We start from the raw sequence: 20,946 nt of genomic DNA on the forward strand, positions 1-20,946 counted from the left end.
CCTGCCTGTTACAGTTTTCCACTGGCTTTTTTGTTTGTTTATGTTGTTTGAGAGCATCCTGCCAAACCATTGGGTACAGCCTGTGAATCAGAATATAGTCACACGTCTGGCCATTTTTCCTTCCAGGCAAGGTATATAAACTCTTGCAGGAATCTCAAGCTGAGATACAAGACACTGAGACAGTTTAACAGAAGCAATGTTTTATTGTGCCGGTACAGACTCGAGGCTGTCTAGGCCTCAAACCCATGCTTCTCCCCCCTCTGCTTCTCAAATGCTGGGGTTGCAGATGTGGGACATTGACCTTAATAACAGAGCATGATAATACTAAGAAGCATCCTGAGGGATCTCCTGCCCTGCAGACACTTTCTTCCTTACCTGCACCGTGGAGCACTCAGTTCCCCTTTGTGGTCTGGGTCAGTTACCCCTGCCAACACCCTGACTCCCTTCTCAGCCTTCTGACTTGGGCACGAGGAGGCCACTGTGGGAGGTGGCGTTGTAATTTCCTATCCAGTGGAATCACTGTTGTGTCTCTGTGAGGCACTTCCCTTTCAGGAACCAAGACTTCCAGGCCAGCAGAGCATAAGGTCACAGGAATAGGAAACAAATTTTTTGGTGGCAGTGGGTGTTGAACTAAGGACCGTTCTCTTACACTGTTGGTGGGAATGTAGACTAGTACAACCACTCTGGAAAAAAAATTTGGAGGCTACTTAAAAAGCTGGACATCGATCTACCATTTGATCCAGCAATACCACTCTTGGGGATATACCCAAAAGACTGTTACTCCAGAGGCACCTGCACATCCATGTTTATTGCGGCACCATTCACAATAGCCAAGTTATGGAAACAGCCAAGATGCCCCACCACTGACGAATGGATTAAGAAAATGTGGTATCTATACACAATGGAATTTTATGCAGCCATGAAGAAGAACGAAATGTTATCATTCGCTGGTAAATGGATGGAATTGGAGAACATCATTCTGAGTGAGGTTAGCCTGGCTCAAAAGACCAAAAATCGTATGTTCTCCCTCATATGTGGACATTAGATCAAGGGCAAGCACAACAAGGGGATTGGACTTTGAGCACATGATAAAAGCGAGAGCACACAAGGGAGGGGTGAGGATAGGTAAGACACCTAAAAAACTAGCTAGCATTTGTTGCCCTTAACGCAGAGAAACTAAAGCAGATACCTTAAAAGCAACTGAGGCCAATAGGAGAAGGGGACCAGGAACTAGAGAAAAGGTGAGATCAAAAAGAATTAACCTAGAAGGTAACACCCACGCACAGGAAATCAATGTGAGTCAATGCCCTGTATAGCTATCCTTATCTCAACCAGCAAAACCCCTTGTTCCTTCCTATTATTGCTTATACTCTCTCTACAACAAAATTAGAAATAAGGGCAAAATAGTTTCTGTAGGGTATTGGGGGGGGGAAGGGAGGGGGTGGAGTGGGTGGTAAGGGAAGGGGTGGGGGCAGGGGGGAGAAATGAACCAAGCCTTGTATGCACATATGAATAATAAAAGAAAAATGAAAAAAAAATGATATATGAAGAACAGTAACAAAAAAAAAAAAAAAGAACTAAGGACCGTGCACTTGCACTCTACCCCTTGAGCCACCCCTCTAGCCACAGGAAGCAGAGTTTTTGCTATTGGGTAACTCAGGGTGAGTGGTACCGTTCTCATATCCACCTCGTAATTCCTGGACCCGTGAGTCCTGGCTGTGGAAGAAGCAGCACCATGTATTAAACCTGATTCAGAGCAATCAGTCTTCTGAAGAACCTTGCCCAGCCCTGCAAGGCACTGCTACCCAGCTGGCTCTGTAACTGCTTCCTGTCAATCCAGCTGCCCAGGATGGTGGGAAACATGTGGTCTGTGAGTCTGAGCCCATTGCCCATTCTTTGACCATCCAAAGAGTCCCTTGGCCAAAAGCCATGCTGTGTGGAGTACTATTACAGTGAATCAGGTAGTCTGTAAGCCCATGGCAAAAACATTCTGTGCATGGAAGGCAAATCCATATGAAGAACAAGTATCTATTCCAGTGAGGCCCAAGCACTGCCCTTCCATGGTAGAAGTGATCAGTGTAACCAGCCTGCCACTGTTGCAGGAATCTCAAGCTGAGATATGAGACACTGAGGCAGTTTAGCAAGAAGCAACGTTTTATTGTGCCGACACAGACCCAGCGGACTCCTGTCCAAAGGCTGAGCCCCGAGAACAAAGGGGCCTCACCTTATATACCCTTGCCAGCAGGTTACAGAAGCAAGCTTAACCCACATATGTCTGCATGTGACTTCATTGGCTATTTCATTCCCCCGGTGCTATGTGACCTCCTTCATGTTTCAGTTTGTAAGTTTTCTCTCTCTGCTATGCCATTCCCTCCCCCTGCTACATTATCAGAACACAGCCCGTCTGTTTCTTTTCTAATCCTCCTCCCTGCTACATTATTCCCCCCCTTCGATGCTTAGACCCACCTAAGGTCAAAGAGCATCATCTTGATTCAGGGGTTTGTATTTTCGTAGCATCATTACATGGGAGGCTGTTTTTCTCTAGAGTGTGCTCTATAATAGTCCTGATGGACCACAATGTCAAGGGAACCAGGCAGGCTAACATCAAACATGCTCCCAAGACAAGACCCATCGCCCTGCTTTCCATGACAACTGTAGCCTTGGATTGGATTTTTACTCTGGGGCTTTTAGTATCACTTACCAACAACCTCACAAACCTGGGGAGTATATGAGCCGATGGAACACCCGACCTGTTGGTGGGTGTGTGATATAAAGTACGGCTGTGCAGAGGTCCCAACAATGGCTCTCTTAAGCATTCAGTACATGGGGGGAGGGGACCTTGCAGGGGCCAACCCAAAAGGTAAGAGTTCAAGTGTGTACAGGAGAGCAGGGGTGCGTCCCGTGTTTGAGTTTCCGCCTGACTAGAGCAGGGCTGTTGTCCTGTTGCAGTGGGAGTAAACAAGATAACAACAAAAGGGCCCCTCTAATGGACTTTTAATGCTTGGACATTTTATTCTTTTACCCAGGCAGTATCATTTAGTTTTTTGTTTGTTTGCTTTACTGAGTAGAAGTACCATGGCAATAATACACTATCAGTATATGTGTCCAAGAAAATGCATTGTTTTAAAAAAGTTAAAACCACCATCTTTAAGTATCAAAGGACATGTTTAGAGCCAGTAAAAAGAGTCACTTTGTCTCTATTTAAGTAGAAGACCCTGTTTAAAAAAATATGAGTTTGTGTCTGGAAGGGCTTTAATGCCAGATAGCCATACATGTATAAGAACCATTTCCTTAATCCTCTCAGCCTTGGCTATTTTGGAGAGGTCTGGCACCAGTGATTCCATTTGAACTTTGACAGCATTCCCCCCCTTGTCTCCAAACTGCTCGTCTCTGAGCGGTCTCCTCTGAAGATCTTTCTCCCATCCAAGTACTAACCAGGCCCGACCCTGCTTAGCTTCTGAGACCAGATGAGATTGGGCATGTTTAATGTGGTATGGCCTTAGACTGGAGATCTTTCTTGATTGGTCATTTTTTTTCCTCATCGTGAGGATTTGCTCTTTCCTGGATTTTGTTTGGTTGGTTGGTTTTGGTCCTACGTCAGGAGAGAGCAGGGGGAAGTAACGAACAGATCAGATGGGAGTCAGTGCCAAGTAGACCCTTTTGGTTCTTAGGCAGTGGGCTTGTAGACAAGGACAATCAATACAAAACAAAATCCAACAAAAGCAGACGTCTAAAAAGCTAACCTGGTTGACACATAAGTAGTTATTAGAGTCATTTTTATGGACTTGATTGTAAATGCCCCAGAAGGATCAGAACTGTAATGACAAAAACTTAAGAGTCATGGTTAAAATTCTGATGGACAGTTTAGCAACTAACAGAATGGTATATCGTACCACTAACTTTTTGTTACCATGTTTAACTAAATTTTGTATTTTAGAAGGCTTGATATATTTGAAAAACATAAACATATTTAGTATACAGGAGCCAGCAATAGCATCACAGCTCTATAGAGGTTATATATACATATTAGTTTAGTTGTTGCCCTTGAAGTAAAACCTTAGATTTTATCATCAGTTGCAGGGGGTGTGTGTGTGGGGGGGAACAGTGTTAGTGACCCCAAATAGCCCAGCCACATACACATATGGGATACTGACTGCAGTAGAAGCACCCAAGACAACACTTGTTTAACATGAGGTCATCTAGAAAATTTTACATAAACCAACTCTTAAATGAACTTTTATTAGTCATGACTCAGTTACCTCAGTAGTCAAAACCCTGACAAGAATCACCAGAGAACACAGGTAAATATTTATGGGGACTAAGAGTGGAGTTAGGAAACCTAATGGCCAAGAATCATGGCTTAGATGTTGGTAAGGGATCACATCCCAGATTGTTGACATCAACACATGGCACGTGACATACAGCAGGATCCCACCAACCTGTAGTCAGTGGAGTCCCCCTAAAATAACAGTGGATGCCCAATCTGGACATCCCAGACCAAAAATTCCCTCTGACTGCTATTTGGAAGGAGTAGGACTAACATCTGCGCTCTGTTGACTCCAATAAAAACTAGAGGTAGTGTGGTGCTCCTTTTTAAGTTTTTTTTTCTTTTATCTGTCTGGAGGGTGCGCTTTGGCTTTGATTTTTTTTTTTTTTTTTTTTTTTTTTACTTTGCTTTACATAGGTAAATCTGTCTCAACCCTATTATCAGTGTAGCAGCACTCCCTGTGCTCGGCTGCATCTTGCTTCTCTGAATTTTAATAAGCTCTTGTTGTCTTGGTAAATTTGTAAATTAATCTATAGCACCAAAAATTCCTGACAGTTATCTTGACAAAACAAAAACCATTTTTAAGACAGTTTTTGGTAAATGTTATCAAGAACAATATGATATTTTAAAGATAGCCTGGTTATTATGAGCTTAGAGAAATTTTAGTTTAACATCAGTACATTAAATTTTGACCTTACAAAACCTTTAATGTAACTGCATTTTAGTCATCTTAATCACTTACATAAGTATTTATAAGCTCCATCTTTTTATGACAACTTACTCTGTACCTTTATGACAACTTATTTTGTATTCTCTGGGGGAGCTTGTTTTTATCCTTTCTTTTAAAAAGTATTTTTTAACTTTTTATTTTTTTAAAAACATATCCTTAAAACCTTATATATATTTTTGTTACTTGTTGAAAATAATTCATAAACCCTTTTAACTTAGAGTCTTGTATTTGTATGAAAAAAAAACCCAGAAAGAAAGCAACCTTAAAATTATTTTTGTATAAGAACAATTTATAGAAAGCCCATTTGTTAACAGATCCATGTATTAAAAGAGAGAATTAAATCCCAGATTTTATTTATGACAGCATGAAACAGGATAAGGTAAATTTTTAACTACCCAAATTTTAAGATTCCTGCTGCAGGCCCCCCTTTTCTTTTTCTTTTTCTTTTCCTCCTCTGATCTGTTAACCCCTGAATGCCTGTATCCTAGTAAGACCTGATTGAAATAAGTTTGAAAACTGGTTTTCTTAAAAGGAGTAGTAGAACAGAGTAACAGTTTTTTTATATTGACTCTATAATAAGAACCATCCTCACGATGTTTACATATTCATATGTAAAAAGCTTAAGCAGTTTATAATAGATCTTTAAAATAAACACCCTGGTTCTTTGTTACCTTCAATATCACATTAACCTTATAACAGCAGTTTAAGAACCATTTTGAAATGCTTACACATACGCACGCGTGTGTGCGCGCGCACACACACACGCTTTATAAATTAATCATGCCAGAAAAAAATGTCAACTTAAGCACACATAAGATGACCTGGAATTCCAGGAGCAAATTAAAATTTTCCCAGTGTTGTAAACAAATTGACACACACAAAATTACAGTGCACTCTCAGAAAAAACTTAAAACCAGAACCAGAAGGCTATCTGGTGGACTGGTGGATCATGTTCTCTTGTGAGTCTCACTCTTTGGAACTGAGTTTTTGTTACCCATCCCTTAACCTCAGTTGTGGCTATTTTCAGGGAAGAGCTCAAACACCCCCTCTCCCCCAGAACTGGAGGTGTTTATTTTACCCAAAGTACTTTCTTTTTACTTGTGTTGTTTCTCATCCTGGTCTATCTTGCTGGTGAGAAAACCCCAAAGGCGCTCAACCTCCCTAATTCCCTGAGGTGTCTCGCTCACTTTCGCCCTGTTCCCTAAACCTGAGGGAACAGGTTTCACCCCAGACAGGGTTACAGGGTTACTTGGGGTTCTCTGGGAAGTGATCAGTCTCCCCTTCTGCCTCCTAAAGGCAGGTCTATTATTCAAACCCAGGTCTTACCAGTCTGAAAAGCGGTGCTCCTGCCACTCACTGGTTCCTGTACCTCACCAGGTTCCATTGTGCATCCAGGGCCTTCGCCCAACTTGCCAGGAGGATGAGTCCCCTCCTCCGGATCAGACCGTCTGGTGGCACCTGGTGGGATCACTTCTCTCAGCAGTCCGGATGATACACCCCCGGCGACAACGGAGGTGACAAATCACTGTTGCCGCAATCCCGGACAGGTCCCCAAGAAATGTTGTGAGACTCTCAAGCTGAGATATGGGACACTGAGGCAGTTTAGCAGGAAGCAACGTTTTATTGTGCCGGTACAGAGTCAGAAGGCTCATGTCCAAAGGCTGAGCCCCGAGAACAAAGAGGCCTCACCTTATATACCCTTGCCAGCAGGTTACAGAAGCAAAAAGCAAAGCTTAACCTATATATGGTTGCATGTGACTATTGACTGTTTCATTCCCCCAGTGCTATGTGACCTTCTTCATGTTTCAATTCTTTAAGTTTTATCTCTCTGCTATGCCATCCCCTCCCCCTGCTACATTATCAGAACACAGACTTGTCTGTTTCTTTTCTGGTCCTCCTCCCTGCTACACCACCAAGTTGCTGGCTGATCATCCCAGGGAAAGGTGCCATGTTGGGGGCTCAGTGTCAGCCTCTGCTGCTAGTAGATTAGGTGTTTATCAGCAGCCACAACCAGGTCAGCTTTGGTCAGTGGAAGTCTGTGTTGCTGAGCTCATACATAACTTCCATCCCTGTCACCATGGCTTCTTTGTTCATGAGACCATTGGGTATTGACAGTCTTGACTGGAGAGAGAGGTCCACTGGTCTCCACAGAACAGGTCATACTGTCCACTTTGTTAGGAAAGTCCTTCTCTGCTGAGGTCACCTTTTGGTGGGTATTTACTTGGAACACAAATACCTTCACATCCTTTACCCATTTGGAGAGTCCTATCACCTACCTCTTCCCCAGTTATCTTTGTCACCAGTTTTCTAATCACACTCCTTCTCAGTCCCTGGCCGTCCAGCTAAACCCCTGTCTGCAGCCCATGAATCAGCATATAGTCACACGTCTGGCCATTTTCCTTCTAGGCAAGATGATAATCAGGTGCCCCTCCCAGACTTCTGCCTACTACAAAGCTTTCTTTTCACCTCTTCTTCAGAGATGTTCCAGAGCAAGGCTGGAAGTCATAGCTGCCCACTTTCAGGTAGGGCTTGCATGTCATATAGACCGTCTGCAGACTAGACCCGAGTCTTCCCTTCCTCTGCCCACTGTTTATAGGAGCTCCCCCTCAGGCCCAGGTGCAGGCCAGGAGAGAAGGCAGTGTAGCAGATGTACGGGCCATGCCTTTATGTAACTTACTTGTATTTTCAGGGCTGCTCAGGCCTGATCATTTAGATACTATTTCTTTTTCTTTTTCTTTTTTTTTCAGTACTGGGGTTTGAATTCAGGGCCTACACCTCAAACTTATCCACCAGATAAGGTCTCACAGACTACTTGCCCAGGCTGGCTTTGAACTGCAGTCCTTCTGATCTCTGCCTCCTGAGTCACTAGGATTACAGGCATGAGCCACCAGCACCCAGCTGTAGATACCATTTCTATTTGATGATAGTATATTGCTATATGTGCCAAATTTTATGGCTTGGTGGGTCAGATGATGCCCAGTTCATGATGAGCAGTTTGGGTCACATGTACCTGGGTGGCTCATGGTCAAGCATTCAGTTTCTGTTAAAGACCAGTAGCAGGCCAAACACTGTCTCTCAAAACGAGAGTAGTTTGGGGGCTTTTTTGTTTTAGGTTTTTCCTCTTTCGGCAGTGTTGTGGATTGAACCCAGGGCTTTGCATATATAGCAAGTGCTGTGCCACCATTGAGCTATACCCTAACCTAAAGGGAACACAGTGGTCTATGGATGATGTCATGGTCTTGCCCCAAAGTCCTAAAGGCCCACGCTGTGATTCACCCATAGACACCTGCCAAATGCTCCAGACAGCATCCCTGCTGTCATCATTGGGCCTACTGGATCATAGGGCCCAAGTGGCAGAGCAGCCTGGTCCCATTGCAGTGCCATTTCCTCTTCTGGGCTCCACTCAAAACTAGTAGCTTGCTGGGCACCTATGGCTCATGCCTGGAATCCTAGCTACTTGGGAGGTTGAGATCAGGAGAATCGAGGTTCAAGGTGATGAGGAGAGACCCCATCTCCAAAATAATCAAAGCAAAATGGACTGGAGGTGTGGCTCAAGAGGTAGAGCACCTGTTTTGCAAGTGCAAAGCCCTGAGTTCAAACCTAGTCCCACAAAAAAAAAAAAAATCCCTGTAGCTTTTGGGGGTTACTCAGTAGATGGGCTAGAGTAATGAAGTGAGGAATATGCTGCCTCTGACCATAGCACCTCTTTTTTGGTTGCAGAAGGGGCCACAACTTAGCCTTCACCTTCCAAGGTGCTTCTCCACATGCCCTCCTGCAATTTCACAGAGGTAGAAAGCCCTTCAATTTTCGTCAGATTTATTTTACCCTCTGATATGAAAATGGCTTGCCATTAAATCTAAAGTAGTTGTTGCCTGTCATTCAGTTCAGGCAGCATGATGTTATTGTAAAGGACCAGTGAATGTCTTCATATGGGTGAAGTTGTGACCTGGGGCTGGAGACTGCTATCTCCTCCATAGGACAGTGCAGGTGTAGCACTGGCCTTGCCAGCTGAAAGCAGACTGCTTCTGGTGGGCCTTATGCACAGGGATGGGGAAAGGCACTTGCCAGGCAGTAGCTGCCTTCCAAATTCAAGAGATGCATTTAGTCAGGCAGCAAAACCACATCTGGCACAGCAGCTGCAATTGCAGTCATCATGGGATAAGCTTGTGATAATCCAAGCTTATCATGGGGGACATAGTGAGGTTTTGGGTCTCCTGGATTCAACATCAGTTGAGACCCACTCCAGTAGTACCTGAAAGGTCTGATTTTTACCTTCCCCAGTGCACAGTTACCCTGGTGAAAGACTGGGAGAAAGAGAAAGATTGGAAGTGTAAGTTTTTGGTACCAGGCTCTTTCCTCAAGGCATCCCAGGCTTCTGTTCACTCAAGGGGCTCAGGTCTGTAAATTGGCTCAAGTCGGAACTGATTGAGAGGCCAAGACTCATTTGTACAATTCAGGGTAGACTTTTGTTCACTTGACCCAGAATTTTTCTGCTAATGCCAATCCAAGAATTTATTAGGTTTTCCATCTACTTTACTTCAATAGACCAAAGGTCTGTGGCTGCTTTGCCTCTGCTGTCCATTATGGAAACTATACCCATTTTTGACCAGGTGAGTGCCATATCCCTGACATCCAGGATCCAGTCCCTCCCATTGCACTTAGGTTTTTCAGTTAGTTGACTTGCCTCCAGTAAGGCTCGTCTGCAGAGCAATCAAAACTCTCAAGGTTGCTGGGGCTCCTCACAAATCCTCAAGGTCTATCTCACAGATCTTTAAGGTCACTGGGGCTCCCTAGAGATCTGTCTCTCAAAGCATTGTCTTCAGGATCCCACCATGTGGTGAACTGGTCCTCAACCATGTCAATGTAGCATTCCTGTTTCCTTAAGCCTTAGAATCACTTCCTGTACATTAGCCAAAGGAAATCAAGCATTTCTCATTTACTCACGGTGGGCATCTTCTAAGTGTCAGGCAGCCAAACAGGTAAAGCTCTTCCTAACTCCCCCAAGCTGCAATATTAAATACAGAGTCTCTGCTTAGTGGGTATGAACCAGTATATCAGTAAATCAACTTTATGTTCCTTTCCCCATTAACTCACCCTTAATATCCATCCCCATACATAAGCCCAGGTTTCTGCTTCTCTAAATTAGGTAACTCAAGCAATTGTGTGTTTTGTTTCATTGTTTGGTTTGGTTTGATTTTTTTTGAGACAGAGTTGAGGTCTGACCTCGAACTCAAGATTCTCCTGCTCTGCCTCCTGAGTGCTGAGATTACATGCATGTACCACCACGTGTGGCTCAAGTAGTTGTGGGATTTTTTTCTGTTTGTTTGTTTGTTTGTTTGTTTTGTGGTACTGGGGTTTGGACTTGAGACCTATACCTTGAGCCACTCTGCTAGCCCTTTTTTGTGAAGGGTTTTTTCAAGATAGGATCTCACAAACTGTTTGCCAAGGATAGCTTTGAACTGCGATCCCCCTCATCTGCCTGAGTAGCTAGGATTACAGGCATGAGCCACTGGCGCCTGGCTAAGTAGTTCTCTTGGACGATAGTACACTTCCTGTGGGTTAGTCCTTGTACCTCACCTTTAGGGACCTGCTGAGACTCAAGTCTAGTGACAGGTCTAGAAGCAGACAGGATGAAGGTGAGTCCTGAAGAGAATCAGCATAGTCTTGGCTGTAAAATGAAGCCATTATGTTTCTTCAGCAATGCATGGCAGGCCCCTCATACAGCTGGAAAGTCCCAGACCACTGGGGGTGGAGAGACTACTCTTGCTAGACTGGGTAGGAGGGCAATTCCATGGTGACGGGGAGACCTCCTCTACTGGCAAGGGAGACTCCAGAATGTGGAGGCTCCATTCCCCAGCTTCATCAGGGTCTTCCCACACATCCCCATGCTGCTTACAGAACCCCACTCTTTCCCCATCGGTGCCCTCATTTAGTCGATATTCTCTGAGGCTGGGAGTTCAATTTGCATTATGATTTAGCCAGTTGCAACCACCATCACTATGTCCCTTAGTTTCCAAAAAAGTGTTTGAAATATCATGTGCAGAACCCCTTAGCTCCTTGGCTCTTGTAAGTTGGTGATTGGGAGTATGTGCAGATAATTTATTTATCTCTATAAGTGGTGCACACATGGACTTTACTGCTCCCTGAATCATTCAAAGTAGAGTCTTTAGCATTTTTAGAACTAATCATATTAGAGAAATCCCAAAAACAATTAAGGAAATTCATCCTTAAAATTCTGTTTCTCTAGGCTGGGTGCTGTGGCTCTCGCCTATAATCCCAGCTACTCAATATGTAGAGATTGGGAAGACTGTGATTTAAGGCCAGCCTGGGCAAAAGTTATTGAGACTCCATCTCAACCAATAGCTGGGTGTGGGGGTGCATGCCTGTCATCCCAGCCACTTGGGAGGTGTAAATGGGAGGATTGTAGTCCTGGCCAGCCCAGGCTAAAAATTGGGGTAGACCCTATCCCAAAAACACCTAAAGCAAAAAGGACTGGAGACTTGTCTTGAGAGTCAGAGTGCCTAGCCAGCAAGCACGAGGCCTGTAGGTCAACCCCCAGTACTCAAAACAAATAAATCAATCTGTCCTAATAGAACCAAATCCGTATTAAAAAGGGCTCCCCAGAGAAACAAAATCATGCCTGTGATGTGTGGCTCATGCCTGTAATCCTAGGTACTCAGGAGGCAGAAATCAGGAGGATTGCTGTTGGAAACCAGCAGGGCAAATAGTTCACGAGACCTTATCTCGAAAACAACAAAAAGGGCTGGTAGAGCAGCTCGAGTGGTAGAGTGCCTGCCTAGCAACTGTGAAGTTCCTGCTTCTCAGGTCTTAGGCTCACACTGAATCCTGTCACCAGCTCTTTTGGTCTCCTGTTTGTAGATAGCAGATCTCAGCCTCCATGAATCCATGAGCCAGTTTCTGTCATTTATACTGCCACATTTGAGAGAGAGAGAGAGAGAGAGAGAGAGAGTATGTGTGTGTGTGTGGCACTGGGGTTCACTGTATTTATTTACTATAAAAAGAAGGGTACTTCTTTCAACAAAAAGTGACACACCTATCACCAAATTTCTTCTCCATGTTCCTGAAACCCAGCCAATACCACCAAAAGACCCAGCTGGGATTTTGTGGAAGACACCCCACAGGTTTACATGTGGAGTCCGTGTCCTGGATGCTGCATCTATGCAGTGCGATGTAACATGGGCTGTGTCTGTGCAGGTGTAACTCAGAACTACAACTATGCTGACTCAGGCGTAATGGGGGCTGCTGCTGCTTCCATGCAGGTGTGATTCCAGACTGCATCTGTTCAGATGCAATGTGGGCTGCACTGTTCCCCATCTCCTATTGGAATTTGGGAGCTTGGTCATATGTCATCAGCCATGTGTGCAGAATCTTGCCACTCAACTACTGTACAGGAGTATGAATCTGTGTACTCCTCACAACAGACACAATTGATTCCTAGGTTTTAGACTTGTGTCCAGGATACTCACAGGAGCTGAAGCTGGGAGTCAGCTATGCTGTTCCCACATTGCCCCCTCCAGTTAGTGTGATGCTGCGTGGGCTGTCTCCGTTTGCTCGCTCCTTACCCTTTGATGAAGGTGTCATTGTGCAGATATGAAGGAGGTGCTGGCTCTGTCCTAGGTGCTGGAGAGCAGCAGTTCTCCAAAAAGACGAAAACCCCTGTGCTTGTAGCCCCAGCATGCTGGTAGAGTGGGGCCTCACTGCACAGCTTCCCCAAGGCACAGCTTCAGGTTGCCCAAGAGATAGCAGGATAGCATCCCAAGAGAGGCACTGAAAGGACATGCCCTCACGTGTGGTCACTTACTAACTGGGGCCAGCAGAGGGGCCAGCAGAAGAGGCTGTGCTGACAACATGCTGGACATTTCACCTGGAGTCCAGCTGTGCTGCTCTTTGCTTCCCTCTGAACTTTATGCTCCAGGATGCTTTCCGGGCTCAGAATGTCCTGGATTTATCTTTTGAAATCACCTGCAGAGGGTTTCCATTTAGAATTCTTTGGGACCAAAGGACTTTTCCCATCATGGATGAATTCTACTTTTGGGAACAGCAGGGGATATGGGCATTAAGCCAGGGCCTGAAATGACCAGTTGGTCAGGAAAAGACCAACTGTGCCTTCTAAGTGATGAGCCTCCTTGGTGGGGCCAAGGTCATCTCCAAAGGAGTTTCAAGAGGGCTCTGGCCAGGAGGTGGTTCCCAGCCATTGGACAGGTGGGCCCCTGGTGGCACTTGACTGGCCATGCCATGCCTGGATGGCTTTTCATGCTCTTGTCTCAGCAAGGTGTCAGGCAGCCCTCCCAGACACCAGGAGCATGGATTTGTCATTTCAGAGGCAGCTCTGTCTCCGGAAGCAAGAAACCTTGAGCTAGTACTGCTCCAACTCTCACTCCTGCTGGAAACTTGGGTAGCATTTGCTGGGCTGTGGCTATAAACAGTCAACCCGTGGCAGCCCTCAGGGGCCAAGGGCCTTTGGGCATAGATCTGATCCCCATGGGTCAGTCTGTCCACGATTAAGCCAGGGTCAATCTCATGGCTCCGATTTCTGGTTTCAGAAGATCTTTCTGTCCATTAGTGACTTGTCAGAGGAAGAACTGACTCAACGGGGCAATGATTCTTCTTGAAAAGTAAGCTATGAGATGTTTAACTTTTACATGTGTGCTTATAGGCTGTGGATGAAAGGAAATCTTTTCTTGTTAGTCAGCCACAGGTTATAAGCCACTGGAGGAGACGTAGATTGCTTATTGATTGATTTTTTTCATCTAACAAGTATTTTGTAATATAAACTGCATGCTGGGTGCTCTGGGCTCTGGGGTTGAGTGTGAATACCTGACACACCTGGGTATGACTGCCCTCCCAGACAATTAGATACCCTGTGTCCATTTGACCACCTAAAGTCATTAAGGTCTGTAGTTCTGGCCTTTCCTAGGCTATTTCCTGCCTTGGACACAGAGCAGGGAAGGGTCAGGAATGCCAGGGAGGGGTGAGACTCATCTTTTAGTTAGAGCGGTCAGAAAGGGCTCCCTGAGAAGAGGACATTGGTGAGGGGAGGGCTCAGATGGAAGGAGGCAAGAACCAGTATGCTCAGGGACCCCATCAGAGAGTAGTGCTCAAGTTTGGAGTGGGAGTGCTCAAGGTCGAGGTGGGCCCACAAGACCTTGCAGGCCATCCAAGTGACAGTGGAAACCTGTGGGGGCTTTGAGCAGCATAGTGATGTGAACCCAGTTGCCTTAATTGAGGAGAGACTGGGCTGGAGGTGGGAGAGCTAGCCGGTAGGCTGCTGGGGTGGACCTGAGCAGTGGGGACTTGATGGTGAGACTCTGGATCCACCTAGAAGGGAGAGAAGTAGGACATCTGAGGGTCTGAGGGGGCAGCAAAAAGAAGGTGTGAGAAGCAGGTGTTGAGGATGACACCAGGTTTGGGCCACATCACCTGAAGTGCTGCCAGTTGTTGAGATGGGAGTGCATGAGAGGAGGACAGTGGAGAGACAGACTGGGAGTGTGGTTGGTTAGGTTGGTGTAAGGTCCTGGATGCCCAAGTGGACATGTCAAAGAAAAGTAGATTTCTCACCAGAGCTCTGGAAAGAGGGAGCCTGGAGCGATCACCAAAGCATGGGTGTAGACACAGGCCCTGGAGCCTGAGATGCCAAGGGGAGGGCATGTCCTGCTGGCCAGCAAGATTGGAGGGGCAGGCAGGGCATCTGGAAGCAAGGGGAATAGGAGGTAGGGGAGTATGGAGCAGCACTGGGCTGCTGTGCTGGGCCAGGTCTTACCTACGTAATGCTGGGTTCCTGCCCTCTAGTGGTCACAGCCTGCAAATCTCTCCCCCATGGATCAACATTCTGACAAAAACCAAATTTCATGATCTTGTAGTTTGTGATAATGATTTTCATGTGCTGATTCCACTAAGGGACTCTTGTGTGACCCTACATTTCATTTTTGCCTTTCAGAAAATTTAAAAAGTAAAGAATATTTTTTTCAGTTATACTTTGTGAGACAGAAAGAAGTAAGTTCAGAACTCAAAGGTGCACAGCTGCTGGTGCAAAACTGTCTGTTATCACCAGTCACAGGGTCCTGTCCTCCAGAGCGGGAGAGGGTGCTTCAAAGAGCGGGGGGAAGATGCAGCCACACTCTTGACAGCACACTCAATGTTGGGTCAAGCCTTGCTTAGCCCTTCTTTCAGGTCACTGAGTCTAATCAAAGGTAGTGACCCCAAGGTGGGAATGTAGGTAGGCAGGATCTGGGGGTCCCATGTTGACACTGTAAATCCTTGAGCAGTTAGTCCTCTGTCTGTACACTACAGCTTCCCCTGTGCCAAGCAAAACCAGAACGAGAGAGACAAATCATGCCTGTCTCGGTCACTTTTCTGTTGCAGTAACAGGGTACCTGATACTGGTAGTGTATAAAGAATCAGTCTTATTTGGCTTATGATTCTAGTGACTGGAAGGTCCAAGCAGCATGGCACCAGCATCTTCTGAGGACCCCTGGCTGGCCAGGTAACAGAAAAATGGAAAGGACCAGATTCAGAAGGGCACATGTGTGATTCTGGAAGGAGGAGGGAGTGGACTTTCCTGTCTGCTCCGGAGAGCTAGCCCGACCCTGCAAGAACCACACCTGCATCTCTGGGGGTGAACAGCCATCCCTGGAAGGTCTGCACCTCAGTACCAGATACAGGGACCAAGCTTCAGGAAGAAACCTTGGGGACCTCACATTCATACCACAGCACAGACCCTTGGTGGGAAAGCACTGAGGCTTTATTGCTGTTTATGCAATGCTCTGCCCATGGGCACATGGGAAGGGTGTGAAGTTATAGCCCGCATGGGGGCAGGGCTGCTTTTCCCAATGTCACCAACCCCAGTGTTTCTGCAACAGTTTGTTGGGCTCTGTGTCCCACCTACCCCAGCTCACTGATACGCAAGTCTGCTGGCCCCACTGTCCTTTCACTGTGTCCCCTCTGTTCTAGGAACTGCTGCTGGAATTTGAGTCTGAAATGCAGAAGAGGGAGCATGAATTCCGACTAAAGGCTGATAACATGAGCAACGTGGTCTTGTCCCACGAGCTCAAGGTAACTAGCACCTTGCTTTGAAAGTTTTGAAAGCTTCTCCTCATCAATAGTGAGCACCCGTCTTTAAGTGGTAAGGTGAATTCTAAACCTTGAATTAGTTCACACAGACTTCGTGGGTAGGGGTCTCAGTTGCATGAAGCCTGGGTGGTGCTCGGATCTGGTGAGGCGCTGGGCCCCTCGCTGCATTGTCTTGTGATGCCATCTTGGAGATATTCTCTACAGTCAGAAGGGCTGGTGCCCAGCCACTGTCAGCCTTCCAGGTCCCTGAGGAAGTACCCCCTTTCAGGGGGCCCCTGTCATCATCCTGTTTTCCATGAGACCCTTGAAATGGCTGGTGAGAGTTAACTCACCATTTTACAATAGAGGAAGCCAAGGCTCAGGGGCTTCAGGGCCTGTCTGAAGCCATCAGATGGTGTGAGATAGAGCTGGAGCCAGAGCCCTGCCCCTGCCTCTACCTGTGCACAAAGTGAGTGGCACCCCAGACACTGTTGGGGTGGGCAAGGATCCTCTACCCCTAACCTTTGGCACTTGGGATAAGGACCAGTCTTAAGGGGCTGTACCTAGGTAGGACTACTACTGCTTCAGGTAGGGGATTGGAGGGTGATGCCTGGGCTGGTTCCTGTGGTCACTGCTGGGTCAGCATCCATGGTTGGTACTGGGCCCTATTCCAGACTTTCTAGCCTCCCACAGCACAGTAGTCCAAGGTTACCACAGGTCCAGCAGGAGGCCCAAGGACCATGGCAGGCAATGGACAAGCAATTGGAATGGCTGGGGCTTAGACCAGGCAACCCCCAGTTTCACCTCTGCATATAAACATCATTTCCCCGTCAGACAATGCCAGCAGAGGCTGTCACACTCCCACTCGTCCCAGAACCCTGTGTGAGCACAATGGTAGCCCCTCCTCAGGAGTGCATCCCCTTCTTCCACACCTGGAGGCAATGCTGACCTCTTAGCTAGAGACCTGAGTTGTATGGGCCTCAAGGCCGGGGGTGGGACGGTGGTGATTCAAGGCCAGGGAAGCCTCACGGCCACTTTGGGAACCTCTGAACAGCAAAGGCAATGGGGAATGGGGGCGGGGGTGGAGGAGGAGACGGGGTGTGTGTGGAGGTGCATGTGGATACCTTGTGTGTCATGGCAGGGATACCCATAGTGCCTGCCCCATTGTTACCATCTACTTGTGAATCTGTAAACCCCAGCACCTGCCTCGCAGCACAGAGCTTTTGAATGGTGCAAGAGCTGAGTCTCAGGGTCCTGACACAGCTATAAACATAAGTATTGCATCATAGCCATGTCACAGAAGCTTAGCTGAGACCACACACAGGTGGAATTGGGTGGGGTCCTCACTATTGAGCCTTGCTCTTGGCTTACTTTAATATTTAATGTCAAGTGTTGTGCTGGGCATCTGGTAGCTCATGCCTGTAATCCTAGCTACTCAAGAGGTTGAGATTAGGAGGATCTCAGTTCAAAGCCTTTCCCAGGCAAATAGTTCACGAGATTCTATCTCAAAAATACCCAACATAAACAAAAAGGGAGTTGCTCAAGTGATAAAAGTGCCTGTTTAGCAAGTATAAAGCCCTGAGTTCAAATCCCACTGTCACCAAAAAATAAATAAATAAACTGGGTGTGGATCTATAAAGGCCCTCATGGACTGGGATCTGATTTTGGTGCATGCAGAAGACCTGAGTCTGCCTTGGATATCTGCCAGGGACGGTTTGAGGACTTCTTATATCCCTGCTTCCTGAAGGTTGAAATGGCAGTATTTACTTCTGACTCCTCAGCTTATGCCAATTAGAGCCTCATTCTGAGTTTTTATACACTTCTTTTTGGCAATACTGGGATTTGAACTCAGGGTGCTAGGCAGGCACTCTGTCTTGACCCACTCTGCCAGCTAAAATAAGTGACTGGTGCATAATAGGTGACTAGTGTTATTAGTTTAGCTTTTTTTTTTTTTTTTGGTGGTAGTGGGGTTTGAACTCAGATCCTCACGCTTGCTAAGCAGGTGCTCTACCACTTGAGCCACTCCACCAACCCTTCATTCTGAGTTTAAAATAATTTAAATTGATACCTAGTTGTACATATTGATGGGGTACTGTACGATATTTCAATACATGTGGCACACAGTGTATGATCAGGTCAGGGTGGTTGGCACATCCATCATCCCAGACATTTGTCATCTCTTGGTGTTGGGGACATTCAGATTCCTCTGTGCTGGCTGTTCTGTCAACCATGTCACCCTCCATACTGCAGAGCCTCAGAAGCAATCCTCTTGCCCAGCTGTTCTCCTTCAAACTTTTGAAATCTTTCTCAGGTTAAACTTGCAAACAAAGAGCTGGAGGCTCTGAAGGAGGCTGGAGCCCAGGCAGCAAAGTCTCTGCAGAGGGCTGAGGCGGTGAATGCTGAGCTGGAGAGGAGGCTGCAGGGCCAGGCCTGGGAGCTCCAGGGCCTGGAAGCCGCAAAAGATGCCCGGTGCGTGGGTTCTCCTGGAGGAGCAAGGCATCTGGACTTGCTCCAGGCCTGTCTTTGTTTAGTCTCTTGTCTGTTCTACCACTGATACTGTTTCTGTTCAGGATAAAAGACTTGGAGGATAAGCTTCACTCTCTGCAGCTGACCAGGAGAAAAGAAGAGGAAACATTTAAGAGGAAGTAAGTATTTCTGCTTGGGTCAATACCCCAGGAAGGGAAATAGGCCTACAGAACCCAGCTCATGGTCCCTGGAGTAAAGGGCCCTGTTACAGGTCAGACCTGGGACACAGCTTTTGTTCTATGCTGGTGCTCTGTTCTGGGCTTCCTTAAAGAGGTTTAGGCCTTCAGTGTCTTCAGACTTTTTAAGTTCTGAGGGTGTGGTTCAGTGAACACAGGCTTACATGCATGAGGCCCTGAGTTCAATCTCTAATGCCAAAAAATAAAACTTCAGTTAAAAGTTACTTTTCAACCAGGTGCCAGTGGCTGATACCTGCAATCCTCACTATTCAGGAGGCAAAGATCAGGAAGATCATGGTTGGAAGCCAGCCCTAGAAAATAGTTTGTGAGACCCTATCTTGAAAATACCCAACATAAAAAAGGGCTAGTGGAGTGGCTCAAGTGGTAGAGTGCCTGCCTAGCAAGTGTGAGGCCCTGAGTTCAAAAAAAGTTATTTTTCAAACTTGAAAGTTTCATCAACTAGTTAATAAGTTTTTGATTGTAGCCACAAACTTCACCTTGTTGATACAGTCACCTTTTGTTCCCATGGATCTGAACTTCTCTGAGTTGTGAAGAGCCCTTCTTTGACCTCTGAAACTCTGTGTGGGTCATGTGGCCCAGCAACATAGGTTCTGGGTGTGCCTGGTGCCGACAGTTGTCATGGAACACCCAGAAAGTAGAGGGTATGGTGGCCTGAGGTAGTGGTCCTGACAGGGAAGTTGGGGAATTAAACCACAGCTGCAACAGGGGAAGCTAGAATAGGTAGTGCAGAGTAGGCATTCTGAGAAGGGGCAGGACAGCAGGGTGGCTCTCAGGATGGGAGTTGAGGCTACAGATGGGCCAGTGAGCGAGCTCATGGGAGAACCCCAGACCTGGTGTTTCTGCTGAATACTGTCTTGGGAATGCCCTTTCTGGAGAGGCAATAGGGCTCCCCATATCAGCCCAGGTGTCTGGATGAGGCAGGCCAGGCTCTAAGTACCCTTACTCGCACTCAAGCCCAGACAGTGTTGGGCATGGTGGCTCGTGTCTATAATCCTAGTTATTTGGGAGGCTGAGACCAGGAGTATCATGGTTCAAGGCCAGCAAATAGTTCATGAAACCCTACTTCCAAAATTAACCAGAGCAAAATGGACTGGAGGTATGGCTCAAACAGTAGAGCACCTATTTTGCAAGTATGAATCCCTGAGTTCAAACCCTAGTCCCACCAAAAACAACCCAGACAGAGCTTCATGGGTTCGGTAGCAGTGTCTCTAGAATTTCACTCCCAAGTCACATGCCATGGGCCACCTGTGGTCTCCCACTTGTGGTTGCACCTTTGGATTGATTGTCTTTGGTGATAGCAGAGAATAGGTGGTGATCTTTGCACCACCATCCCACGGACCTGATACTTTCTGCTCCAAGGTTGAAAGGTGAGAAAAACAAACACTAAATCTCCCACCTTCGACCAGCATGGCATTTCTCAATGTAAGAGCTGCTACGATGAGTACCAGAACAGTAGGGATTTTTTGTTTTGGTGTGACTGGGGTTTGAACTCAGGGCTTTGGACTTGCTAGGCAGGCACTCTTACCTCTTGAGCCACATCTCTAGCCCTAGTACAGTGTCTTTAAAATAAAATGCTTTTGTCTTGTCAAGGGCTTCACAGTTTCTCCTTAAAACCTTGAGCTTTCAAATGTAGTTTCAGCATGGGGGGAGCACGTTGAGCAGATTCCTCCAGGGCACAGGTGGCCCTCCCTGTGAAGCCCGAGCCCAGTCAGGCTTGTGCTGCAGTCTGACTTCAGATGAGCATATTGTGCTTGAGGGAATAACAAGACAAGTGAGTCGTGGAGCATACCTTGCAAAAAGAATCACAGACGAAGAATTCAGTGCCCAGAGAAGGCCAGCTTAGTCCTGGCATTACTCCAGCGTAAGGCAGTGAGCAGCTGTGCTCTTGTTTTTGTGAGTTGCCTAGGAATCTTGGGGATGGCACTAAGATTGTGCCTGTTTTTGGAGTCTGTTTTGTGGGGGATCAAGAGTTCTGGAAGGTGTCCAGGGATCTGAGAATGATTTGGTCTCAATGGCTGGTCCTCATTCAGCCACAAGCAAGTGCTTTGTGACTCCGGCAAACGTAAGAGGCTGACGTGGCCTGCAGAGTCAGCCATCTCACCAGGAAGACCACAGTGTGCGAAAAAGTGATGAACACTGTGGAAGGTTCCCGGCTC

At 46.6% G+C, this 20,946-nt stretch overlaps 1 protein-coding gene across 7 annotated transcripts in view; it reads left to right on the top strand.

Annotated features, from left to right (window-relative positions):
- The window catches only part of Ccdc57 (coiled-coil domain containing 57), a 110,418-nt gene that overhangs the window by 19,684 nt on the left and 69,788 nt on the right, over positions 1-20,946 (top strand). For all 7 annotated transcript variants that reach the window (XR_012438397.1, XM_074044840.1, XM_074044843.1 and 4 more), the window contains exons 4-6: positions 15,969-16,070; positions 18,379-18,536; positions 18,638-18,712. Coding sequence is in view for 6 of the 7 variants with exons in the window: in XM_074044840.1 (XP_073900941.1) it covers positions 15,969-16,070; positions 18,379-18,536; positions 18,638-18,712 (335 nt within the window). In the remaining variant the exon portion in view is untranslated. The remainder of the gene's footprint in view (positions 1-15,968; positions 16,071-18,378; positions 18,537-18,637; positions 18,713-20,946) is intronic.

This window comes from Castor canadensis, chromosome 11 (genome assembly GCF_047511655.1).
Source record: "Castor canadensis chromosome 11, mCasCan1.hap1v2, whole genome shotgun sequence".
NCBI lineage: Eukaryota > Metazoa > Chordata > Mammalia > Rodentia > Castoridae > Castor > Castor canadensis.